Raw genomic sequence first — 17,563 nt, 5'->3', positions numbered from 1 at the left:
AGACTTACAATTCCCAAATTTATGTCTCTAGCCAATTCCTCATTGCTAAAATCTCAGACTTTATCTCCAGCTGCCTACCTAACATCACTGCTGACAGCTAATGGATTTCTCAAACTTAATGTGTGTAAGACCGAACTCCTGCTTTCCCTGACTCCATCTCAGTAAATGGATGCTCCATCCTTTATACTCTTAGAGATAAACCCTTGACCTCCCCCTTGACGCCTACTATTCTTCAACACATCCAAGCCATCAGCAAATTTAACCAGCTCTTTCTTCAAACCATGTCCATTATCTGATCACATCCCACCACCTCCTCTGCTCCCACCTGGGCTCGATCCACAGTTCTCTTCTCCCTGAATTATTACAATAGCTGCTCAACTGGTCTTCCTTATGTCCTTGTGATCCAGTGGTTACTCCCAACACAGGAGCCAATGTGACCCTTCTCAACTTAAGGCAGATCATGTCCCTCCTCTGCCCAAAGTCCTCCTGTGGCTCCCTATCTCTACAGATAAAAGCCAAAATTCCTAATGGCCTCCAAGACTTTACATGATCTGGTTGCCTGCCATGTTTCTGCCCTTCACTAACCTGCAGAAGACCCTTCCTTTTGCTCAACCCGCTTTGGGTTTGACACGCTGAGCATGGTGCATATCCTGACATTTCAGTGTCTTCTCTGCCAGAAACTCCCCCCAACCCAGATCTCCTATGGCTGCTTTATCATCTCCTTCAAGTCTCTGCTCACGCCACCTAATCAGTAAGACTATCTCTGAAAAACCTATTTTAAATAGCAGCCCCTTCCCCCTCCCCCAATGCTCTTCATCCCTTGACTTTGATTTAATTTTTTCAATAGCACTTGTCACTATCTGACATCTTACATCTTTATACCTTTTTGTTTTGTTTCACTTTTTACTGCATTGCCCTCCTCCTAGATGTAAGCTCCTTAAGAAAAGGTACTTTGTCGGTTTAGTACACTTGTCTTTCTCCACTGCCTAGGAAAATGCCTGGTACATAGAAGGCACTCAATAAACAGTTGTTGAACAAATAAATGAATTGTTAATTTTCCTGAGTTTAACTTTCTTGAAGGTAGAACTCAGGGACTTATCAGGTCTACGTTTAACTACATAACCCTCCTAACCCAGGTGATCTGATATGTAACACAGACTCCTATTATGTTGTTTTCTATGTCACATCTCTACCACCTGATTCATAACAGGGGGCCAAATAGGTGATGGAGGGGAATGGGGAGGCAGTCGGGGATGGAGAGAAAGAAGGGAGGAGAACGACAGACCCAGAGAAGGGCAAAGGGATGTACGGAAGAAAGGACAAACAGAAGAATCAGCTTTTGGTGTGACACGAAAGGGAGAAGCATGGGGCTGGGTTCCACTCCCACTCACCGATGGCCAGGGTCATCACCCGGAGGTGGCTTCGAACCAGTTTTACCACCTCGCTCTTCTGCAGGGGCGTAGCTCGGCAGCAGACCACAGCTTGGCAGCGAGCAGTCAGCTCCAGGAACTGCTTCTGCAGACTCTCCTGCAGGGCAAACTCCAGGGTCTTCCCTGTGATAATGAGTGCAGCCCGAAGCCCTGAGCCCTGCAGGGTGGGAGGAGGCTGGTGTAAACTCGCACTCAACGATGCTTGCTCTGGAGAAGCTGGGTTCTTCTGAAGTTCTTTCAAAATTGTATCCATCAGCATCTCACAGGCATTCTTGAAACAAGAGGCACAAACATTTAGCCTCGGGGCTCCCTTGCTGGCCACCTTCAGCTAAATTTATCACTGCTATTCTTTAACATCTGCTGCATCCAGGCAACCCCAGGGAGGGAGTAACAGGTTCCTTTTGAAGACCTCACAGCTCTTCTGCAGAGACTTCTGTGTGTATGTGGGAAGGGGATAAATAGATGAGGAACATCTCACTTCCAACTACACAACTGAGAAATAGGTGTAAGATTTGTTTATTTGTGCAGTTTACAAATATTTGTGCAGTTTACTTCTCAAACTATAAATCTCAAGTGTGCTCTCGTCTCATTCTTCCATTTTCTATGTGCTTGGCTTTAGGCAAATTATATAACCTCTCTCACCCTCAACTTTCTAATCTGAAAAATACAAATGTCTACATTATAAAGTTGTTGTGAGGAGTAAGTGAAATAATACACGCAAAGCTCCTAGTGTAAAGCACAATACTCAGAATTTAAAACAGTAATTATTATTTTTCTCTTCTTTTTGATTCAACTCGTTTATTCACTCATTCACTTACTATTTACTGAGAATTCTAGGTGCTGGGGACAAGTCAATGAACCGGAAGTCCCCACCCTCACCGAGCTAACATTCTGGTCCTGTCCTCAGCGGCCTCAACACAGTTGGTTTGCATACAATCCCCTCCACTCTCCTCACCCCCTGCTTGTTAGGAAGGTCTCTGAAGACAGATAGCACTTTTAATTTATTTTTGAAACCATCATAACGCCTAAAAGAGGACCAAGTTAGTCACTCAATAAATATTCATTGATGAATTCTACTCAAAACAAGAATAATATAACCAGAAACTACAGTGTCAAATGACACAAAGGACAGAGACAAACAAAAGCCTAGAGCACTGCATTTAAGTTTATACACTCGGTCTAAAACAGTTTATTCAGGAAAGAGTCCCTCACTCAGAGGCCATTTTCTCTTATTTCAAATGCTGTTTTATCAAGTATTTCTCAACCCACAATAAAATAGACTATAGTAGGTATGGATATGTAGGCACACATGGACACAACAAAGACTTAACAACCTTACTTAACAACAGGGATGGATACAATTAACAAGAGAGTCAACTTCAAAATGGAGCTACCTGGCAACCTTTACCATGGGTACAAATCTGATCCCATACACCTCAAATGTCCCCAGTGAATCAAACATGCTCATTAGAGGCTCAAAATGTAATAGTAAAAAATTATCTTTAAAAACCCTCTGAAGTTTGGTTAAACTAAAATGGTACATTTGGAAGGTAACATACTCTGCAGTCACTGAAAATCAAGATCTATTAACCTGTTGTGTGCTGTTCAGTTGCTAAGTCATGTCCGCTTCTTTTGCAAACCTATGGACTGTAGCCCACCAGACCCATCTGTCCAGGTGATTTCCCAGGCAAGAATACTGGAGTAGGTTGCCACTTTCTTTTCTGGGGGGTCTTCCCAACCCAGGGATCAAACTCACGTCTCCTACAGTGGCAGGCGGGTTCTTTACTAGTGAAGCACCAGGGGAGCCCTTACATCTGCCAGGGGTCATATTAAATAATGTATATTTTCCCATTTAATACACACAACAATGCTATAAAATAGGGATTACTCTCAAATTACAGGTAAGGAAAATGACTCAGGTGGTTAACTCCCAAAGGTCACATACCTGGTCACTGGCAGGCTAAGCATTTGAATCCAGGTCTTACTAGACTTAAGGGCACATACATTTTAGTGACTAAAATCACCAGGCATTTTCTGGTGCTAACTCCCTAGCTGATACTGGGATCTGGCTGCTAGTTTTGCTTATAGGTTCCTGAGCCACTGTCCACTGCCAAGGAAAACTAAGTCTGTATTAAGGAAAATTCTCCTCCCTCAAAATGTACCATCTAGTTGGGTACTGACTGACGACTGACCATAAAAACATGGCTAATCAAACATGGTAGCCTGCGACCAAGACCCAAGACATGATCCGGGTGACAAGTTCCAGAGAATTTCTGAGAGGCAGGTTGCTATGCCAAAATGAACGTGACTGATAGAGTCTGACAACTTAGGAAGGAAGGAGGAAGGTTTTCCAGGCAAATTATACAACACGCACAAATTCTTAGTATCACTGTATTAAGAATATTCAATAAAATGCCTGTTTAACTAATTAGATTATTTGTGTTAGAGATGAGTGACAGGGCTGGAGGGAAGAGGGTATTGGAAAATATAGGCTGAATCCAAACCTTTTAAATTCCTTCTCCCTAAAAAAGGAGAAGAAAAAACTTTTTTCCCTTCAAGTTCTTTCAACTTTTGATATTCTCAGGTGCACTATATAAGATTTGCCACTAGAGGGCAAGATTATCCTCTGAGCCTAATTTTAGAATTACCAGGAAAATACTCACAAGATTACACCAGAAATCACTTCCCCTCAGCTTGAAAGGGAGGTAGGTGCCTGCCTCACAGCTTGACATATTTTGTCATCATGGGCTAAATCTGGTCAATTCAGTGATAATTCTACATGGGGGTAAAGGGAGAAGCAAATACAATGTAAATTCTTTTAATGGGAATTTTTTCCTTTGAATCATTATATTTTCCAAGCCTTTAAAATAACTAAACAAGCTACATTGCTGGATAGTAGTAGCAGTACAGTCGCTAAGTCGTGTCTGACTCCTCTGACCAAATGGACTGTAGCCTGCCAGACTCCTCTGTCCATGGAATTCTCCAGGCAAGAATACTGGAGTGGGTTGCCATTTCCTTCTCCAGGGGAGTTTTCTGACCCAGGGATTGAACCCAGGTCTCCTATATTACAAGTAGTCTCCTGCATTGCAGCCCCGATTCTTTACCGACTGAGCCACCACGGAAGTCCAACTGCTGGACAGAAGAACTAATTATCAAGGAGCTAATGGTTATTGGTTTTTCTTTCTCCTAACAGTCATGAAATCACAAGTATTCCACTGGCTTTAAAAAAAAAAAAAAAAGGAGACCGGGCTAATCTCAGGGTACATACTTTACTTTCAGTATTGAGGACGAAGAGCTTGTCATTCGGCTCCAGTAGTTTGCACGCATAAGCAATGTTGACAGCTGTCTCCTGTTTGTCCCCTGTCAGCATCCAGATCTTGATTCCAGCTTTGTGAAGGGCTTCTATAGCCTCAGGGACCCCCTCCTGCAGACGATCTTCAATGCCAGTAGCACCTAGAAAATAACCGGAGTTCAATAGGGCTTGTAAGAAACAAAAGCCAGCTGAAGCCCACCTAAACTATGATGGAACCCTATCTGTTGGCTGATCCTGTCCCGAACTATGCAAACCACTCCAGTAGCTTCAAGGGGTCCAAATGAAATGTTGACCCCTCAGACCAAAATCATATACAAAAAAGTAATACTGGGGGAGGAAAGCCTTAGCAATCAATGAGTTTATCAAACTTACTTGCTCTCCTTCTGGCTAGCTTTCTTCTAGGGGGATTGAGGGGATTTCACTCAGTTACTTATATAAACTTACTTCCCAATTTTATAATTCTATAATTCCCAAGGGTAAAGACAGGCTTTAAAAGAATGTTCGGGTCAGTAACCCACAATATCTATTTTTAATGCTCTTTCATACTATAAGTCCATAATTTCCTTTTCTAAAACAACTGAGACTAGCTATATTTTGGAACTCAAAAGCTCTGCAGATTTTTAAGTAACACGGTACATGTGTCATATCTTATAATATCTGGTAATCAAGCATATTAATATTTCTTTAGCAAAACTTATAAATTACAATCACACTAATTAGGATAATAAACACTTTAAACTGTCTTATCAAATGAGGCCTGATCTTGCCAATAAATGAGTTTTGGCGCTAAACCCACAGAGCATGTTGAGTTTGGGACTGCAGATGAGGAAAAGTGGATCTATTATAGACCATTCACACTGTCATGGAGAAATGACTTGGGAGGAAGATCATTACTCCACTGGCTAGAGACCAAGTCAGGTCATTGCTTTTCTCTGAACCTGAGGAATGGAGCTTAGAGACTGGTATTTTGGTGTGTTAGCATTTATATTAGTATCTAGAGGTCCAGACTCTAAAACAGTGTTTTTCAATCTTGACTTCCTCTTGGGAACTACTTGGGAAACTTTGAAAAATTCAAATACCCCGGCCACATATCAGGCCAATTGAATCAGATTCCATGGGTAGGCACTGGTACTATTTAAACTGCTCCAGGTGATTTTAAGATGCAGTTCAATCTGAAACAAGAGGTGTCAGGTGTGCAACTTTTAGCTGAAACCAAAAAGTAAGAGAGAGAGAAAAATTTTTAGTCCAATTGCAGGCACAGAATAAAGAATATGGGCCCTAGAGTGAGGGATGGATAGCTCTGAGCTTCTCCCCAGCTCTGCCGGTGACTAGACTGTGACTCTGAACAAGTCATTAAACTGCTCTGTGCCCCAAGTTTCTTCTACATACAACAGATCTGTAGTGTGGGATTCAAAAAGACAACATATATTAAAAAACCTTATCCAATACCTGGCAAGAAACTCTAGCTTTCTTCTCTTGAACAAGAGTATTTACTCAGCTTTATAGTCTATGTTAAGTGTTGAATTGTTAAATGATCTTAAGGATGATCACCCTGACCCTACCACAAATGAAGTCAAGTTTACTGTGGTTGAAAATGGACTGGGAAAGACTGGAAGGTGGGTATAAATCAAACTGGACAGGGTGGATAGAACCACATATATATATTGGATTAAAGTGGGAAAAAAAGGCACTGGTGAATAAATAACTAATACAGAGGCATTAAGCATTTAAAAAAATTCTCCATTAAGACAATACACTGTAGTCCACCTACCAAGTAAAGTTAGTTTGTTCTCCAACCTCATGGCAGATTCAAGGAGTAATTCTTCCCTGTTGTCAATGCTGGTTTCAGCTAAAAAATGATTTCTCAGCCACTCTGCATATTCAGTGTCACTCATGACCTATGGAGGGGGAAAAAAGCTATGAGGCAGGCTATGTGATAAACCTGTCAAGACCCACCCTAGAAAAATATCAAACCATGAACTCATTTTAGGTATACCTCTTTCTGGGTTCACTCAGGCCAGGTCCAAATACCATACGCAGTAGCAAACCTTTCTGTGATCAGACTAGTAAAACCCTGAGGATGGATGGACCCTGTAGCTCAGTATCTCTGGGAAATTCTACTCATAAGATGCAAGTGGGTTAATCCATTTAATTAAACCAGGAACTATGAAGAGAGAAAGGAGAAAGGAACCACTTGAAAAGTGAAATCCAGGGGGATTCTAATGGTGCAGTTGAGAAAGTGGCGTTGGGTACTCAATTTCAGGTGTCACAGAACTATAGGGCAGCACTGTTTCGTTCGGCCGTACCATGCGGCACGTGGGATCTTGGTTCCCCCACTCAGGGATCAAACCCACACTCCCTGCATTGGAAGCTTGGAGTCTTAACCACTGGACCACTGGGAAAGTCCCACCTTTGATTCCTTTTGATGGTTGGTTTATGGGGTGAGTTATTCATAGGGGTTAAAAGAAAGAGGAAGCCAAATGATTAAAGCAAGAAAGCTCTCTTCCAAACAAAACATTAAGTGGAATTCCTAGAGAAAGAACCAATGCTACATGTTCCTTTGTCTTCAGCTTGCTATAGAGAAGAAATCTACTTTCAATTCTTATAAAGCAGCATGCAGTTGATAGGGTGAGCCAATTCCTCTATTCATTCTTGCCCACAAGGTAATTTGATTTGGGAGAATCTGACATTTGCTGGGCTATATCTTTATTAGGACAGAATCATTCCACTGAAAAGGCAGAGGCTCTGTTTTGATCTTACTTTCTTCACTCTTACAACCATGTGTGAGACAGGCTTTTGATTATCCTTGCAGCTGAAATTAAGTGCTTCGGAGTCTATAAAATATGCTACTTTCCCTAAGGCAGTTCCCAAGAATTAGAATTTGGGAAAGAAATGAAAGATGCATGCACTGGCCTCAGGACCTAGTTACAGTCTCCAATTCAGTTAAGACTCCAATTCAACCCGCAGTTCTCTCAGGAGCTCTATCGTTTAGGTATTATCGGACAGCCATTAAAGAATGGATACTTTGATCTACACAACTCTCTCTATCTTCTCTACTAGTTAGAGCTCACAATGAAGGACAGAAAATTGACACTCTGGCTTCTAACACAGCAAAAATTAACTGCAGGGCTCACAGCCAGGGAGGGAGAGGATGACAGAATGAGTGGGAGGTAGTTATGGAGGAGAGAGAGAGTTGGCAAGAGCAGCCTTCTTGGTTCTCCTCCAGTATTTCCCCTGTGTGGGCTGACAGATAAAACACTGAAGGACAAGAAACAAGGAACAAAGTCTTAGCTATATCTTGATAGCAGACTCCCTTCCCTTCCCCATAAGTACATTCTTCCCTTGCCTTAGGCCTTACTAGACTCTCCTTCCCTACCTTAACTAGACTTCCCCATCTTCTCCTGCCAGGGCTCTCATCAATGAGCTAGCTGAATCTCCAATGAAGGAAGAAACATTACCTAGGTGTGCATTTGGGGATACAGTTGTAGGGATGGGACTTGGCATGTCTTGGTTTATTAATAAGGGGGGGGATCTCAAGGTGTAAGGTTTTGCATAGGCTTATTACACCTGAGTGGGCTTCCCAGGTGGCACTAGTGGTAAAGAACCTGCCAATGCAGGATACATAAAGAGATGCGGGTTCAACCCCTGGGTCAGGAAGATGCCCTGGAGAAGGAAATGGGAACCTACTCCAGTATTCCTGACTGGAGAGGCCCATGGACAGAGGAGCCTCGTGGGTCCACAGGGTTGCAAAGAGTCAGACACAACTAAAGCAACTTAGCACATAGCACACATTACAGCTGAGCAGCTGGACTTGGTCAGTACAGAAGCCATGCCCCACTGGCCAAGGGGCACAAAAAAAAACTTAACGAATTTACTCTTAAAAGACTGTGTCTCAGTTTCTCCCAGGCTCCCAGGGATGGTTTTGGTAGTAACACCCCTCAAATCACTTCTTGGAACTCGACTTTCTTATTACATAATTTTTTATGTAGAAAGGAAAAACTAGGTCTCAAGATTATTCTACATAGAGAATAATCAAAACTGAGATAATATTTAGGGAATTTATCTGGATTTACAGATAAAGATGTACAAGCAAACAAGGAAAAATTATCAAGAACTTCTACGGTGAAAATAAAGGCCAGTCTCTGGCCTCATTCATTAAAAATGCTGCAAGACAGAGGAATGACATTTACAAGGTACTGAGAGCAGAGAGTAGGATCCAGGAATTTTTATTCCCAGCCATACTGCAGTTTCCAAATGAAAATACTCAAATCTATTGAAAACTTTTCTGGCAAAATACTTTGAGAACAAACTCTGACCAACTAATATATAAGGAATAAAGAAGCTATATGAAAAGAAAGCCACTGGCCCAGGAACTTTCTCAGATATCTGGATCAGGGTTTGATACATGCTTGTTTTCATTAAATGATGGTCGAACACAGGAAAGAAGGAAGCCAGAGGGTGCCCCAAGCAGCCTCACCCTCTTCGCTATACACAGAGTGCGCAGGCCTCGTTTGGCGTAGTCATCCAAGTGCTTCTGGGTTTTCTCCCTTATCATCATCTGCTGTTTTTCCAGACCTGGTCCATCTGAAATAATTGACGACACACAAGTGCTCCTACCAGCTTATCCAACGACAGACATTTTTAAAAAATAATGAAAGCTTAATCCATAACAAACAAAAGGCCTCACAGTTTTGAATCCTAAATGTGCATTTATAAAAGGGACCCCCTCAGAATAAATTTTTCCCTTGTTCCTTTCTCCTTGGGGAGAAAAAGGCCCCCAAATTAATATAAATAGCATTCCCACAACAGTGATAATGACAGTAACAATGATTATACTGATGCTGGCTGTCTTCCACCGAGCACTTACCATTTTCTAGGCTCTGAGCAGAGGCACTGCATATATTGCATATAGTATATCCCTTTGATCCATTATCTGCTGATTATACTATGGACAAACGTTATTTGTTTTTGTAAAAATGTGAAAGACTATACTTGAGAACCCTAATATTGCGTAAGAATTATATAAAAATGTGAAACCCTATACTTGAGTGTAACTTCTATTGTTTTAAATGTTTGTGTCCTCTGCCATGAGTTACACAACATTCTTACTTTCAAAACAAAGAATACAGATTTGAACCCTGGTCTACGGAACCCCAAAACTTAGGTGCTTTCTCACCAAATCCTAGGCAACTTTCCCTACTTCATCAAGTGTGATGGATCCTCACAGATCTGCTTGTTTGCCTTTACAAGACCATTGAGAGTAGCCCTGTGATCACCAAGCCCTTCCCATCACTTCTTTCTCAGACCTGCATGAACCCACCTGGGGAAGCCACAGAGAGCAACTCCATGATTGCAGAATCAGCACCCTTTGTATATACCACCACTTGGTTGGAAAGGGGGTGCCGGACCACCACGGACATTCTTTTTCTTACTGAGTCAAAGGGCAGGATGTGTAGGAGTTGAAACGTTAATGGTCCCAAAGCGGCAAAGTCCACCACGACCTGCTCTGGGGTCCGGGACTGCAGAGTGCACTGGTAAGCCCGGGCAGCATACACTAAGGCAGCTTCATCGGGGCTCTCAGCCTCATAACACAGGCTGGAGGTCAAGGGCTGTCCAGGGAGGGCTTCCACCTTGCCATTGGCGATGCCTGCATCGCTGTTTTGTTTCTCAATTTCTGTGGGACAAGCTGAGTCATCAGAGCCCTGGAGGCTCTCACTCGTCTGGGAGATCTCTTCCTCCACAGGTGAGGCTGGTTTCATTCTATTAAACAGAGAGAGTCTGCTCACAAAGGCGTTTGGGACTCCAGATGGCTCTTTCCCACTGGCAAGAGATGGTGAACTCGACCTTCGGACAGACAGTCTCTGGAAGAGGTTTTTAATCTCTTCCAAAGATTTAATGGGTATTCCACGCAGAGAAGAGAGTCCGACCTAAGAAAGATAACATGAGAAGGTCTCAATAAAACAGTCAAAAGCAGTTGATAACAACTATGAACTCAAACTAGGGGACAAAAAGGACAATGAAAAGTTACTACTCCCTTACATAGCAAACTGTTTCATGTTTTGCACAATGCTGCAAAAAAATTAATAAAAATAAAAGCAGCCGTTATGAAAAAGATGTGCTAATGTTGATAGCACTGAGAATTTCTACAACCATTTAGGAAGAAATCTGACAGCTCATAGCAAAAGATATAAAGCGTGCTAATATTGGTAGCAGTGGGCATACTTTTAGCAAATTTTTCTGATAATATAACCTAATATAAAAAAATTATCTTTATTATATGCATCCTAGCAATAATAATTTAAAAATTATAAGTATTCAATAACAAATTAGAAACATCTTAAAATGTTATATAATATTTAAATATCAAGTTTATAAAGATTACAGGGCCATACTGAAAAAGCTATAAAAACAGTATGAGCAGCAGAAAAACAAATGAGTAATACACATTTAAAACACTAGAAGAAAGTAAATCAAAAGACTAACAAAATGTGTTTTTTCTTTCATTTTTCAGATTATAAAAAAGGTTGTTAATTTGACTTAAGAAAAATACGCCAATAAAGTAGTTTATGAAAGACTATCAATATCATGATATGAATTCAAATTTCTACTTTTATAGAACTTTTTCTTGTTCATATTCTGATTTCTTCTAGATCTTAACTCTTATCAGTGATTCAATTTAGAATACTAATTGGAAAGACCAATTAACTGAATTCTAAAATTTTCACAATAGAATGTCCAAAGAATTAAAGAATTTTCTCCTAATAATTATTAATTTTATGATAGTTTGAGGGACTCATGTTGGTCAATTTGCAAACTTACTGGCAACTCAAAAATGAAAAGTGAACTCAACTACAGATGACGTTTCTGTATTACATATGAATTTCAATGAGCTCTTTATTTACTGCTTTTATTCACCTATTTTAAGGTACCACCTTAAAATATCATGAGGCTTAGGCTTTTATATGCCTACAGAGATTTTCTTTCAGGCCACAGAATATTACATTCTTTGGGGATAAGACAACTATATTTCTTAAGCAGAAAACACCAAAAGATGTCTGCATTGGAAATAGATGTATATCAAAAGGTGTTGTATGAGGGAAAAAAACAGAATAACCAGTGATTTATCCTCTAACTAGATAACTTCAAAGAGCAAGTTTCTAATTGAAATCTGATAAAAATATAGTTTCTGATCAAGTGAAAGCTTAATGAGAAGTTATTTTTATGTTAAAACTGACCACCTCTGAAGTTGCCAAGAGAAAATGATCTAATAGAAAATGAAAATTTAATTGGGTTGAGCTGCAAATTGAATTTTAAGTGGATGTGTGCAAAAGGGGAAATAGTTATACTCAAGGAAGACAGCACAGCGAGTGGTGAATCACCAATCTCTAAAGCAAGCTTTCCTTTTTAATTGAAAATGAATTTTCCATGAATTCTAAGCTACAAAGAGACTTTAAAGATTCAGCTTGTGTGGGAACAGCAGAACCTTGGTATATTATAGATGTATTGGATCTTCCAGCGATTGAGTTTACATTACCCAAGTGGCATATGAAAAGGTATATTATCATTAAACATGATAATGAATCTAATACTTTATATTTTGCTTGATGTAGTGCGTATGTTCAGAAGTTTCACAGAAAGCTTCAATTTGTTAGGTAAAGTAAAGCAAAATGAAGAGAGTCACATTTGCCAAGAACTGCTCTTATTAGCTATCCTCCTGGAAGCAAAGTAGTGTAGTAGCATGGATCCATACTCCCTGGGTTCAATCCTATTTCCTCAATAAACTGGTCCTGTATCCCTGGGCAAGTTACTTAAGCCTACCTGTAAAATGAGTAGTAGAGTAATAGTACCTAACTCATGGAACTGTTGGGAGTATTAAACCTATTAATACCAACAAATCGCTTAGAACATCATAAATTCAGAGTACAGGTTAAGTGATGTATAAATGTTACCTGTTACTATTGTTAATCACAATCCATATAAGACCACGGGGCTTCCCAGGTGGCAAAAGTGGTAAAGAACCCACCTGCCAATGCAGGTTAGATGTAAAAAAACTCCAGTTCGATCCCTGGGTAGGGAAGGTCCCCTGGAGGAGGGCATGGCAACCCACTCCAGTATTCTTGCCTGGAGAATCCCCATAGACAGAGGAGCCTGGCAGGCTACAGTCCATGGAGTTGCAAAGATTTGGACACGACTGAAGCAACTTAGCATGCATGCACAGTAAGAGCACATAACAAATATATTTAAACCCACAGTTCTCTTCTGGAAGGTGACCCTTGTTTGCATTAGTCTTACCTTTTGCCGTGGCTGGTTAGGAGCAGAAACCACTACTGTGTTGCAAATTGCCAATGCAATAAAGAAGTCGATGATGTATAGAGTCTCCAGTGGTGGATCTGGGATAGTCTCATCCGTTGGGGTGAAGAGCAGAGGTGTAATCTGACTAAACTTGTCCAAAAGCCTGGTGTCTGGTACCACATCTGTTTCCTGAATATCCAATGAGACAAAGTGTGGTCACAATAAGCATCTAAAAATATGAATTTTAAATCTACACAAGAAGGATGATTTCTAACCAGAATCTATGAAACATGAGACCGTATTCTTTAAAAATAAAATTTAATGTACATGGTATCATGGGAAATGAAAAAAAGGAAAAGACAAAAAATTAAATGCAAAATCTAGAATGCATATATGAAAGGAGATTACCTTGACTATTAAAGTAAGAGATAGAGACAATGCCTTTCACCAAATTCTAATTGAATGAGTCTTGCCTTATTTTGAAATATACAGTACAGAGCTATATTTTACTGTAGGATTCTACTTTGGGCATAGATTCATCCAACAGCAACTGATGAATATTAATTCTTTTAAAACTGAGCATGTTATTCATACTATGTTATTTTAACAAAATATTTTATGGCTCAAGTCACTACTATTGTTTAAAAACCAACCCTGCAAAATAAAAACTACTATAAGCAAGTTAACAGAGTTTATCTGTATTTCCCTAGTAATACCTTACAAGCCATGAACATCCATGCTTGCTATGCTAAGTTGCTTCAGATGTGTCCAACTCTTTGCGACCCTATGGACTGTACCCCCTTGTTCATGGTTCTTCTGTCCATGGGATTCTGGACTGGAGTGCGTTGTCATTCTCTCTTCCAGGGGATCTTCCCGACCCAGAGACAGAATCAGCGATGAACATTCAAGGGTCCCTCTAAGAGATTTCTGATTATCAAATATATCTGGCAACTGTGACCTATGCCTTTCTCTTTTGTACAATTCCTTTTACAAATTGGCTTTAAGAAGTTTGATTATTGGGGGAAAATACTTCATTCTGTTTAACACAGTACTTTGCACACTTATTTAGAAGTACCAACTTTAAGGAAAGAATACTGTTGTAGAAATTTCTTTATAATTTTATAATATGTAGTCAACTGCTTTAGAAATTTTTCAGATGATTCAAAAAAGGGATCATCAACTCTGAATCAAGTCTTCAAAAAAGTGCCACTGTATTCTAGAGGAATCCAGGATGCTGGCAAAGCATACTGACTTCAGGAAAGCTGAGAGAGGCGATGGAGAGAACAGACTCAAATAAGGAGATGCTTGATGTTAGACTTAGTGATCATGGCTTGCGTTCTACACTTAGGAGTCCGGTAAGTTTTAACACAGGCTCAACAAGCAAAGAGCACAGGCTGGAAATCATTTGGGTTTGGGCTCAGGCTCTAGATCCACCACATGCTCTCTAGGGGCCTCAGGCAACTTACTTATTTAACCCTCTGAGCTTCATTTCCCTCTTCTGAATAATCTTAAGAAGTATACCTACCTCAGAGGGTGGCTGTATAAAGTAAATAAGACAACAAGTGAGATGAGACCAGCACAACAGAAACTGAAATAATTTTATGTTCCTTTTTCTTCTGGAATGACACACTCATTTTCAGGCAGTTTACCTGGTTCACTGCTAAGTCGCTTCAGTCGTGTCCGACTCTGTGCAACCCCATAGACGGCAGCCTACCAGGCTCCACCGTCCCTGGGATTCTCCAGGCAAGAACACTGGAGTGGGCTGCCATTTCCTCTCCAATGCATGAAAGTGAAAAGTGAAAGTGAAGTCGCTCAGTCGTGTCCAACTCTTAGCGACCCCAGGGACTGCAGCCGACCAGGCTCCTCTGTCCATGGGATTTTCCAGGCAAGAGTACTGGAGTGGGGCGCCATTGCCTTCTACCTGGTTCACAGTGGGTTTCAAAGGTCCCAGTTTTCTGCTGTCAAAAGACATTCTTAAATTTCTACCTAAAGGCAGCATCTATTGTTCTGAGACAGTTTACTCAGCAAAATTTGAACCATGTTGTATTTGATAGAGCTTGTAAATGTCTGTAATCTGACGACTGCTCATTAACTAGTTGGCCACATTCCCTCTCAAGACTCACACAGAGTAACACTGAGCCAGCAAGAGTCTGTGCTGCGTCCTCAGTTACTTGGAGAACCATCCCTTCCTTGAGGATCCCCTTGCCAAAGTTAGTTACAAGAGAGTGGCAAGGTCTGATGCTTGGGAACCTTGCTGCATGGAATTGATGAAGGCTATGATGATACTGGCATCTAGTGAGTGTGAGAGACGCCACAGGCTGGAGCAGTATTTCCAAAGGCATCCTTCTCAAAATGTTTATACATATTAAGCAAAACTCCAAAGAGTCCCATACTAAAATAAGTTTAAGAAATGTTTAAATAGGTCTCTCTATTGTAGCACTTCTAAGAGTGTTTAAAAGGTACTGGGAATCTCCAAGAAGAAGCCAGTATGCAGGTTTTGGTAATGTTATCTCTAACAGACATTTGCTCTTTGGAACACGATAAGGATTGAGTTACAGACCTTAGAAGCAAACAGTGATTTTATTGTACTGATGATCTCCACACGGATGAGTAACTGGCTTCAGAACATCAGGACTCTACTTCATTCTGAAGTTCCTCTAAGACTAATGACAGGATTGTAAGTTCCATCTTGGTGACAAACACTGTTGACATAAGTCAACCTAATGGGTCATTCAGGGAATTTAAGAACCGATGCTGTGGCCATGAGAATAAAAGAAGACATGGAGCTGACCAAAGCTGGGACTCTGACTGGAAACTGTATTTACAAAAAGAATTGTCGCAATAGACGTGAGGAACTCAGGACCATACAAGACCCTAAAAGCATAAACATATATATATATAAAGAATAACCCAGAAGATTTAAGGAATGAGCCATGTCAAAATGAAGCTGCAAGAACAAAATATTCTTCCCTTTAGTTGGTGTCTCTAACAAGTTAACCCTGAGTGACTAAGGTGTTTAGTTCCTGAACTCAGGAGAAGTATAGAGTTATCACACACAATTGTTATGTGTAAGATGGTTTGACAGGGTTTGTTTTTTTTTTTTCTTCTAAGATCCAAATCTTCCTCATGGCTACCTTCTATTTCAAAATTAACTTTTCTCTCTTTTTTTTTTTCTGTGATGGACAGCTCCTGTCTTCTCTGAACTTGAATTAACCCAAGAACCAAATCCACACCATCCAGCTTTAAATAATTCCATGTATATGTACTTCTCTCCCCACAGAGAAAGTTCCTTTAAAGGAAGGAACCTATATCTTATAGATTTTTGCATATGTTTTAAAATTGAAGAACAGTTGATTTACAATGTTTCAGGTATACAAAAAAATGATTCAGTTATATATACATCTATTCTTTTTCAAAATTTTTCCATTCTAAGTTATTATTTGGTATTGAATATACTTCCCCAAGCTATACAGTAAATCCTTGTTGCTTATATATTTTATGTATTCAGGTCAGTTGCTCAGTCATGTCCGACTCTTTGTGACCCCATGGACTGCAACACACCAGGCTTCCCTGTCCATCACCAACTCCCGGAGCTTGCTCAAAATCATGTCCATTGAGTCGGTGATGCCATCCAACCATCTCGTCCTCTGTTGTCCCCTTCTCTTCCTGCCTTCAATCTTTCCCAGCTTCAGGGTCTTTTCCAAGACCTTTTCATGTATTGTAGCTTGTATCTCTTAAACCCATGCTCCTAATTTATCCCTTCCCCCTTTCTTCTTTAGTAACTATAAATTTGTTTTCTACGTTTTTGAGTCTATTTCTGTTTCATAATAAACTCATTTGTATCATTTTTTTAGATTTCACATGTAAGTGATATCGGGCTTCCCTGGTGACTCAGTGGTAAAGAATCCACCTACCAAGCGGGAGATTCAGGCTTGATCCTGGGTTAGGAAGATCCCCGGGAGAAGGAAATGGCAACCCACTCCAGTATTCTTGCCTGGGAAATCCTATGGACAGAATAGCCTGGAGAGCTACATTCCATGGGGTCACAAAAGACTCGGACACAACAGAGCGATTAAACAATAAGTAATATCATATGATATTTGTTTTTGTCTGACTTCATTTAGTATGATAATCTCTATCCATGTTGCTGCAAAAGGCATTATTTCATTATTTTTTTATGGATTTTTTTTAACATATCTTATGGATTTTTGGATTCCTAACTCAGTAGCTGTGTCAGTACCTGGCACGTGGATAAGCTATAAAATTTTATTGCTGTACATTACTAATAAACATTTGCTGGTTTTATATTCCATAAAGAAGGGGGTGGATAACATTAAAAAGATGTTATTCTTAGAAAACAAAGACATAACCCCCTCCCACTTGACCTCAAATAGACATTTTTTTATGCAGTGAAAAATTGTATACTCTTAATTAGAGACTACAGAACATGATGTAGACAGCTTCCCATATTTAAAGTAAGCCGTATCTGTTTCATGGTGGGAGTACAACGTCTTAGTCCTAGCATCTG

At 40.2% G+C, this 17,563-nt stretch overlaps 1 protein-coding gene across 4 annotated transcripts in view; it reads right to left on the bottom strand.

Annotated features, from left to right (window-relative positions):
- Positions 1-17,563, bottom strand: part of ATP10D (ATPase phospholipid transporting 10D (putative)) — a 145,805-nt gene that overhangs the window by 36,209 nt on the left and 92,033 nt on the right. For all 4 annotated transcript variants that reach the window (XM_027544421.1, XM_027544422.1, XM_027544424.1 and 1 more), the window contains 6 exons: positions 13,036-13,224; positions 10,064-10,670; positions 9,221-9,327; positions 6,515-6,641; positions 4,699-4,883; positions 1,392-1,701 (listed from right to left, as the gene is read on the bottom strand). In XM_027544421.1, coding sequence (XP_027400222.1) covers positions 1,392-1,701; positions 4,699-4,883; positions 6,515-6,641; positions 9,221-9,327; positions 10,064-10,670; positions 13,036-13,224 — 1,525 coding nt within the window. The remainder of the gene's footprint in view (positions 1-1,391; positions 1,702-4,698; positions 4,884-6,514; positions 6,642-9,220; positions 9,328-10,063; positions 10,671-13,035; positions 13,225-17,563) is intronic.

This window comes from Bos indicus x Bos taurus, chromosome 6, assembly GCF_003369695.1.
Source record: "Bos indicus x Bos taurus breed Angus x Brahman F1 hybrid chromosome 6, Bos_hybrid_MaternalHap_v2.0, whole genome shotgun sequence".
Classification (NCBI taxonomy): domain Eukaryota; kingdom Metazoa; phylum Chordata; class Mammalia; order Artiodactyla; family Bovidae; genus Bos; species Bos indicus x Bos taurus.
The sequence above is the reverse complement of the archived record's forward strand: the minus strand, read 5'-3'. Positions and strand labels throughout refer to the sequence as shown.